Source organism: Arachis stenosperma, chromosome 7, assembly GCF_014773155.1.
Source record: "Arachis stenosperma cultivar V10309 chromosome 7, arast.V10309.gnm1.PFL2, whole genome shotgun sequence".
NCBI lineage: Eukaryota > Viridiplantae > Streptophyta > Magnoliopsida > Fabales > Fabaceae > Arachis > Arachis stenosperma.
In genome coordinates this window covers 60,841,592-60,851,193 of record NC_080383.1, presented here as the reverse complement: position 1 = coordinate 60,851,193, position 9,602 = coordinate 60,841,592, and the positions used below count along the sequence as shown (strand labels likewise).

Genomic DNA, 9,602 nt, shown 5'->3' with positions numbered 1-9,602 from the left:
CATGAATCAAAATTAGGAAGGAAACATAAAACCATGTATTTTATATGAATAAGTGTGAAAAATATTGATAAAAACCCCCGAAATTCTACACAAGATAAACCCTAGAATTGGAGTTTATCACCGTCAAAGACGAATGTTTTCATGCTATAGTTCAAGCGAGATAACTCTCTTGAGAATCACAAGAACTCATGTAGAAAAGGGTCATACTCTTGTTCCACCCAGTTCATAAGATTAAGAACGAAAACAATCCTTAGAATTGAATCAAACATACATTAAAATAGAAGAATAAAAATCTTAATCCATAGAAATAAACAGAGCTCCTATCCTTAACCGAGAGGTTTAGTTGCTCATACTTATAGAGAAAATAGGGTTCTAAAAAGTGCGGAAGGAAGAAGATTATGTTCGACCCCCTTTACTAGGGTTAATCTTTTCCTTTAAATACTAACCTAATTTGAACCGAAAATAAAATAAAATAATAAATTCTAAACCTAAAAGATATTGTTTGTAACTAAAAATTACAAAAAGAAAATAAAATAAGCTAAAAAGTGCTAAATCCACTTGAGAGGCCCAAAGAAGTTTGAAACGGACTGCTGCTGGCGTTTAACTCTAGAGATGGACGTTAAACACCAAGGGGGAGTGCAACGCTGCTGGTCTGTGTCCCCTGCTGGCATGAAACACCGGGTGGACGTTCAGCGCCCGAGGGGGATGTTGACAACATTTTCCTTTTTAGCTCAAAACTCCGCCAAACTGCTCTGAAATTCACCTAAAATCATGAAAACACAAGAAAAGCTCAAAGTAGCATCCAAATAGAATTTTGGCACTAAAATCAAGTAAAATTAAATAAAATCTAACTAAAAATAACTAGAAAATAATGCCAAAAAGGGTATAAAATACTCACGTATCACACGTTGGTTCTTCTTCTTCCCTTCTTCTCCTCCTCTTCCTCTTTCTTTTTCTTCCTTGATGATGTGTCTTTTTCTTATTCTTTTCCTTTTTTTTTTCTATCTTTCTCTTTCGTTATCATCATCACCAACAACACCAACATTTTGCTAACATCTTTATTGGTTCTGATTTCTCTGGTGACATCATTAAATAATTTCAGTTTATTTCTTAGTTTATTTGAAGTTCATTTGGATCCTGAAATGAATTCGATGTGTTTTTGTTGATGATTAAGTATTTTTTACTGCTGGTTCAAATCTAAACAAATTTTGGTGTATTATATTTGTGAATTAAGTGAGGTTCATTTGATGTTATTGATAAGTATTGACCAAATTTTTTATTCCTTAAGTAATTTTGGTTCATTTTTTAGTTTAATTGAGGTTCATTTAGATTTAGAAATAAATTTGATGTGTTTTTGTTGATGATTAAGTTTTTTGACTGCTTGTTTAAATCTGAACTAATTTCGGTTCATTTGTGTGTTAATTGAGGTTCACTTGATGCTGCTGATAAGTATTGATCAAATTGTTTATTGTTTAAGTAATTTTGGTTCATTTCTTAGTTTAATTGAGGTTCATTTGGATCTAAAAATGAATTTTATGTATTTTTATTGATGATCGAGTCTTTTTTAGCAAAGAAGAATGAAATTATTCATTATCACTTTATTCAATTATATTAGATTCCGTACCATTCCATTCTATTCAATTTGTCTTGAAAGTTATCCCAACCATTGGGACCAATTGTTCATCGACAACACACCTAGGCTGCAAATGAACCGATATTATTAAAACAGCACCATTGTGTAATAACAAATGAACAAGAAATTATGCATTATATAAACTCATAAAATCTGGCATTCTATTCAAATTCAAATTCATAAACAACACTGATTTTAGCAAAGAATGATGAAATTATTCGTCATCACTTTATTCAATTACATTATATTCCATCCCATTCCATTCAATTCAAAATTGTTGAAGATGACGATAAAGAAGAAGAAGAAGAAGAAGAAGAAGAACTTGCGTGCGTGAATTTAGAAGAAGCGGCAATAGGAGCGCAAAAAAAACGTGTGCACGTGTATATAAATGACTTGGTCGGACTTTGTTGCTAATATAACATAAATGCGAAGCATTATTCTAAAATTATTTACTTCAATTAATCAACCTTTTGGTTTTCACTCACGATTTCTGATTTGACTTTGTGTTGCCATGTGTTCTTTTTCCCTGCATTATCTTCCCATTGCTTATATGACTTCATTTATTATTCTTAACTGCATCAGAATCAATGTGTGGATATTTGTTCTTTTAATCATACTGAATTCAATCAATTGACATAACAATTTTACTCATATTTACAAGTTTTCCCCCATGTGTATGCGCGGGTAAACATGCTAGTTTATGTAAAAAATCTCAACTCATATATTTTTTTTACGCTTCCTATTTCACAAAGTCAAATAGTGATGCAAGATACTTATAGAATGAAAATTTTTCCATTGTCCATCATCACACCATGTGAAACTAAGAGTATCCTACAATCATCAATTGTCATAATTTTTCAATACCTAATTAAATTTTTCTTCAATGGAGAACCTTTTAGAACAGCTTTCATGCTTTGAGAATCTTTAAAACATACAAAGTGTACTAGAGTTTTTCCATTTGGGTAGACCGCAAAAACACTTGTCCCTATTTTTTTTTGGCACAAAGAACACAAGTCATCACCAGTTATCTCCAAAACTACTTTTCTCTTCTCATAGAGTTCATCTTTAACCTGTGCAAAAAGATATTTGAATCATGATAAGGGAGTAGCAAGACAGAAGTGTGATTAAGATATACAATAAATCCCGTTATAAGCAAGAAATCCATATATTCTCTGTCCCAATTTTGAGAGCCTATATAAATCTTTATTTCTTTTACATGCTTACCTGTAGGTTCTCACTTTGTCTCAATCTCTTGATAACTGAGCAATTACGATATACTTCACTAGATTTTCTCAGAAGGGGCCCAAGAAATGGAAGCAAGTTCTGCATATTAACACAATTTTCTTTACCAAATAATGTCTTATCAAACAAATTTTTCTCCCACCAAAATAGACACTAGTAAGTGCAAATGTTGGAGCAATACGAATAAGGTTACAAGCTTTTTTGTTGTGCTATGTATTAAGAATAGGTAAAGAGATTAAGAAATCATAACTAATATGCAACTCAATGTGACCATATTCATGCAGCAATTATAGCATCAACAAAATCTAGGGAGATTCCACTCTTAGTTTTCCAGATTAAACTATAAACAAAGGAAGGTTAATTAAAATATACATTCTAAATATTACCTGGAGTTTCGTCTGTTTTGGCAAAAGTTTAAGGGCCAGGGCTCCATTAATTCTATCCCATCTACGACTCAACAAATGAAGGACATCATCAACCATGATAGAAGTATCTCCTTCCCCAATGAATTCATCCTCATCAACATCACTTTTGCCACTATTAGTCTTGTTTAAATTAGCCTTTGTGTCCTCTGCAATCTCTATTGCAGCAATTTTCTTTGATCCTCGGTTTCTTGTCTTTGTTAATTTTGAATTAGTCCTTGAAATTGTTGGCTTCTTGGGGACTAATAGATTTGTAATTTTCTTTTCAAAGTTATTCGTTGATCTTCGTGGATTCAAATATATTTGCAAAAGCATCAAGTATATGTTGCTAGGAGATTTCACAGAAGGGTTAAGTATAGATTCGTAAACCCGGTCACAATATAATAATGCAAGTTCTGGAGCTTGAAGCTACAAATCAAAAGCAAAGTCATTATTTCCCTCAACACACTCAAAATTAAATATGTGATTTATATAAGAGACCATCATATGAGGCAATTAAACATCAACATAATGGGGTTTACAAAGCATGACTACAAATAAAACTTCCATTTTGCAAACATAATGCTAGCTGTGAACATAATATTAACTTTAAATAATATTTACTTCATATTAATATATTATACAGTATGATAGGATTCATAACAATAACTTTATATACCTTATGAACATACAAAGACAATGTTAATTCATGTTGCTTCATTTTTCCCAGCAATATTGCACGCTCTTCATACAAAGCATCTGATGGAAGACGTTTTAGCAAAACATCTGGTTGGTATCCTGATAAACTCTCTAATACAGACAATAACTTTTTTCTTTTTGGGGAGTGCATTTTCTCATCCCATTTTTGTTTAGAAGTTAAGTTCGCATACCAGTCAAGCACTTCTGAAAGATATATGTTTACCTACATTGCGAGAACAAGAAGAAATTCAATTTTTGTTTAATAATATTCAGCAGCTAAATACATTAGGAAAAAAATTTTACAATTTATTTTAATTAGGTTCTCAGATCCTTTTGACTCATCCCCAATTATAAGAAATAGAAAGTTTCAACCCTTAATCGCATAAAGGAATTGTATCAGACACTAGAGGTCCTCACCAGTTCATCTTGTAAATTTCCGATTATGGCATCCTCATGTGTTGCATGCATAAGCTCCAAAAAAATGGCTTGCATGTTTGGAGCATGTTGCTTTAAATATGCATTCACCATTTCTGCTGGGATATCTCCAGATAGAAAAAGCTCAATGGTCTGGTTAGGGCAGCTTTCAAGAACTAGCATTGAGAACTCCAGAACAAGTATGGGATCTGTTCCACACAATGGCTGCAACATATGCCCCTCAAACAAAATCATTAAGTGCAAGTAACCAATTATCTATGAATAATAGTAATTGAATAAAGAATTTAAGTTCAGTTATAGTTTTTAGCAAATATTATCCATCCATAGTATGAATCGATTAAACTTAATTTGTTTACAACACAACTTTTTTTAGTGGTGCTAAATGTTACATGAGGAAGGTAAGTAATTTAGCTAATCAAATTATGCTAACACTAGTCCGATAAAACTGTTGCATTCTAATGTTTGATAGCTAAGTGTCGTTTGATTAGCACTTAGAAGTAAAATAGAAAAGCATCCTTTGATATTTGTTTAGGTTTAGAGCCTAAGAGAAATTATACATAGAAAAATAACACACTCACCATTGTTGTGCACTTAATATTTGATCATAAATCATATAATGTGGTACATTTAGACATTCTTGCTTCATAACCACTTTTTGAAAGAAGTTATTGTTTCAAGAAAGCAAATATTTAGTCATATAGACCATTTAAAAAAATAAAGCGAGAAAATTAAGAACAAAACTGTCAAAGTTAAAAAATTTACCTTGAGATATTCAATCATGGTCTCAGGCTTGAACCTATGTGAAATATCAGACTCACAAGTCCTAGATGCTTCCACCAATTTGTGAACAAGTTTAAGAGCTTCCCGATGCATTGAGTTGCACTTGTATAGTTCTAATAAAGCAATATGATAGTTCCCTTCTTGTAGTATCTCTTCACATATTTTCAAATCACAGTAGTTAACACTTTTCAGTAATTCTTCAGCCATGAGAGATTGTCCAGTAAGCAAGAATGCTTGGAGCAGAGCAGTATCCAAAATTGAAGCAATCTCTCGGGCTTGTGAACTAATAGGTATGGTAGTACGCTCCTTTCAAAAATAATTTACCAAACTAAGTTAGAATGACTGTGATTAAAAAGTACTATTTCATTGGTTTCATAATTGTATAAGGATTAATAATATCATATCTCCAATTAGCATCATTTATTCCATCAAAGACATACATAGTATTTCATTTAATTCATGTCATTTTCTTTTGTTTGTAACCTATAATACAGTAAAAAAATACATTAAGATATAAATTATAGCATATCTATCCCAAAAGAATTATTATAATGAACAATGGTTGAGTTGAGAGGCTCATATCATTATACCTTGCTTGTTTTCTTTACTCTATTACTGTTATGGGATGTAAAGCTATCTCCAACTGCATCCAAAACAACTTCCTCAGTTCCCTCTGCAGTGGCCTTTTCAATAACATTATTTCTCTTCTTTTGCAAAAACTTTATGAGAGCCATTAGCATGTTATAGCTCATCTTTTTTGACTCTAATGCTGCATTCTCGTTAGACTCTAATGTATTAGATGTTGGAGAATGTTCGTTATCCTCTGATACTCCTGAAGAGCCTCTAGAAAGATATGAATCATCACCAGAAATGTCAATAAGCTTCTCTGGCTCAGGAATAATAGATGTCTTTGGAAGGATAATCGATGGATACAAAGAAAGCACATAAGATATTTCTACTTGAGATTCCAGAAAATGTTCCATTGCCTCTTCATAACTTTGATTGTCAAAGAGAAAGTGGGCATATCTGTAATATAATGTGGCAAAATACTTTAACCATTATAAAAAATACTAAATGCACAATAGTAAATTTGCATCAAGAGATTCCGCTAAATTACCCCCCACAAAGGCATCGTTATCACAACTAAAGGCATTGTTATTTGCTATATTTTTAACCTCTGTAAACTATATGTATAATAGTGAAGGGCTTGTACAAAGCAACATGATGAAATCTGATTTTATTCTAACCACAACTTCACAAATTCCTACCCTTTTATACCAAAACTTCAATTTAATAGTCAAGATTTTAGCATAAACACAAAATTGGAATCCCAGCTTATTGTTGTTGAGAAAATGTGATATAATAATAGATAGAAAAATGAAGGATATTGTCCTATCTTTTTTAAGTGAAAATCTTGTATTGGCAAAGAACCTTATATGAATTGAAGCCTCCTTTGAAGCCCGAAGACATGAATCTTCAGGTGGAAGGAGGTTGCACAAGGATAAGGCTTCTTCAAAGTTTCCAGAGGCTGCTAATTGAACAATCTGGAATAATATATCAAAATTCTTAACTTATTGACAAGCAATAGAACACATGAAAGATATTATAAGATAATAAATTCCTTGTAAAGTGATTTTTCAATATTTTTTAAATAAATTGATTCTAAAATATTAAGGTAACCACTACCTGTGCTCCAAGAGGAACAGGGAAGAGACCATAAATAGAATTATCTAAGGCAAGAATCACATAATTGTTTCTTTGGTGAATATGGCGTACATTTCGAAGAACTACTGTTTGTATTAGTGCATATGGACCCCGTAAAGATCGAATCTGAAAAATACAAGAAATTCATAGACACTAATGTATGAATCTCTCGTTCACTATCAAAAGATCTAGAAATTAATTCTTGAAAATAGTTTCCTAAAAAATGCATAATTACCTCCACAAATCTAGGTAGCAGTGCAATAGCATATGGCTTTTGAGTTACAACTTCTATTGGAGCTTCAGACCAACAAATCCTACCCTCTGGAATAAGTTTTCTATTTTGATCCACCAACACTCCAATGTTGTCCTAAAAATTACACCATTAGAATTTTTATCCATCTGGGTTAAGAAAATGAACAATAAGGATGTAGGATGAATTAAACGATTGATTACAACCTAAAATAAAATTGAGTTATTTTTTGCTGTTGATAGAATTTAATTTTTATCTTCCTACAAACTCAATGCCTAATGCTAATTTTGTGGTTCTTTTTTCTAAGGCATGAAGTTTAGAAAAATGGTTTTTTAAAGTTGTATTGTATTATGAACTCTAAATTTTTAAATAAAAATAAAATATAATTGAACACATTTTCCAAGGACATCTGTTGATGTTGTAACATATAAACTACTATTTATATAACCTACAACTCTAAATCCTAAACCCTAAAACTTCTAATATAGAATATCCTAAGTCAAAGAAAACCTTTATATTAAGTTTTTGCATGAGTATAATTGAGTACTTCATGCGATACTATAAATTGCATGAAAATCATGGAAGGGAGAAGATATACCAACATAGAAAATACTTATACCCCCCATGTCCAACATGATCTCAATGCCCACATATTTTAAAGCATTCATTACATTATCTAAATATATTATTCGCTATATAATTTGTTATGATGGTCAGAGTTTAAAATGAAAAAGAAAGCCAACATATATATAGTTGGCTAACGAAGACGTGTATACCTTCCCAAGAAGAAGTTCTCCAGAAGGAAGAGGAACCACTAAAGGCGATGCTAGTCTGCCAGAAGCAAACATCTCAGATAATGAGCCATTCATAGCATTCAAAATCACATACTCTTTTCTAATCCCCAAACATATATTCTCCCCAACCCAGCACATGGACTTCACCATATCAGGAACACCATGGTCTTTCACTTCTACAAATCCTTTACCTCCTGCAAACCAATATTGTCAACTATATTCAGAATAAAAAGAACATTAATAGTAGTAGCTAAGATAAATAACTATAAATTCTTTTGGGACTTGGTGTATCTAATAGTTTCCCTCTAACTAACTTCAATAGTATAATCTGATCAAACCAAATAGCAAGTAAATCACCAATTGCAGCACGTGTTAAAAGGAACTATATCACCTGTTTCAATAACATAGTTTCTTAAACACATAAAGACTAAATCGCATCACCATTTTAAGCATAAATTTGAATTACATGAGGAACAAATCTTAAGTATTGTATAATATCACATCACTAATAGCAATTATTTCTAAAGACGTTTTTTTTTATTTAAAAAAGGGGGATTTAACAACCATTATGTTCGTATGAGCGCGAACCTCAACTGCACGTGAAATGTTTCATCAATGCTTGCAAAAGAAAATTACATGAACTAAAGAAAATAGTGTCATGAATTACCATCATGTTTGAAAATACAGACTCGCTTTTGCCTCGCAAAGCATAAATAGCCTCTGCTATCATCCCAACAGAAGAGATTGGCACCCTTGGCCTTGCCGATGACGGCGACAGTTTCGAAACTGGGGAGGCCATGAATGGCTATGGATTCAGAAAGTGCAAAAAGTAACCCCTTGGACTCTACAACTTCTAATGCCACCACAGGCCGTTTTGCAAAATTTTTTATGTTTTTCTCCAATGTGTAAGGCTCCTTACGAACTTCCTTCGGTGGTGGCGGTGGTGGGGCATAGATTCGGAGAGATCCGTCAGAGCAGCCAAGGAGAATTTTGGAGCCATAGGATTCGACAGATTCGATCTTGGAATCACAATCATAGAGGAGCTCGAAGCTATCGTAGGCATTGTGCACCATTTTTGGCTTCTTCTACTCTACTAAAAATGGTTAACGCTTCTCGTGAAGGAGAATGACAATGTTCAGTTCAATTCATTTTAGGGAATGATATTGATTTAATTGGGAAATGTCATTTGATGGGTGGAAGTATGTTAATGTAGTTTTGGGTTCGGACAAGAAAATTCGATTTATTTGATCGTGTAAAATGGAATGTGATTTTCGGCGTGACTCACGAGGGAAGGCTACCATTTCCATTCACATGTTGGTTGTGTAGTGTGTGGACAACTGGTAAATGAAGGCATGCGCATGAGCACATCCATGCTTTTCGTTAAATATACTTCTAACCATCTCCATGTAAATTGTAAAGCACGCAAGTTTAAAATAATTAACTCCATGATTAAATAATTAATCATATTAAACATAGGTAAACATATGCATGCAAAACCTAAAATTAGAAATTCATTATTGACACATACATTTTAAAATAGTTAAAACGTTAAGATTAATTGAAAAAGTCTATGAAGTAAAATACTATTATTAAAGACGAATTTTCAACCCAAGAACAATTTTTTATTTCAATTTATTTTTAAAAGTTACTTGCTGCCTAAAAGA

The 9,602-nt window shown here is 32.3% G+C and overlaps 1 protein-coding gene across 1 annotated transcript; it reads right to left on the bottom strand.

Moving 5' to 3' along the window:
* Nucleotides 1-2,436: 2,436 nt before the first annotated feature.
* LOC130942116 (vacuolar sorting protein 39-like) lies at nucleotides 2,437-9,096 on the bottom strand. The gene is made up of 12 exons (XM_057870812.1): nucleotides 8,606-9,096; nucleotides 7,921-8,132; nucleotides 7,130-7,261; nucleotides 6,877-7,020; nucleotides 6,622-6,734; nucleotides 5,781-6,216; nucleotides 5,173-5,496; nucleotides 4,393-4,614; nucleotides 3,956-4,198; nucleotides 3,262-3,705; nucleotides 2,858-2,956; nucleotides 2,437-2,703 (listed from the first exon to the last, which is right to left on the bottom strand). The coding sequence occupies exons 1-12, from the start codon at nucleotides 9,009-9,011 to the stop codon at nucleotides 2,491-2,493; spliced, it is 2,988 nt and encodes a 995-aa protein (XP_057726795.1). The 5' UTR covers nucleotides 9,012-9,096; the 3' UTR covers nucleotides 2,437-2,490.
* Nucleotides 9,097-9,602: the final 506 nt, after the last annotated feature.

What these genes read in the sequence shown, in the direction of transcription:
- LOC130942116 (XM_057870812.1), bottom strand. Translation starts at nt 9,011, where the DNA reads ATGGTGCACAATGCCTACGATAGCTTCGAGCTCCTCTATGATTGTGAT. An exon ending in TGTCTTTGTATGTTCATAAG is followed by an intron (nt 3,706 to 3,955) that starts GTATATAAAGTT and finishes TTTGATTTGTAG; the next exon opens with CTTCAAGCTCCAGAACTTGC. An exon ending in GACAAAGTGAGAACCTACAG is followed by an intron (nt 2,704 to 2,857) that starts GTAAGCATGTAA and finishes CTTTTTGCACAG; the next exon opens with GTTAAAGATGAACTCTATGA.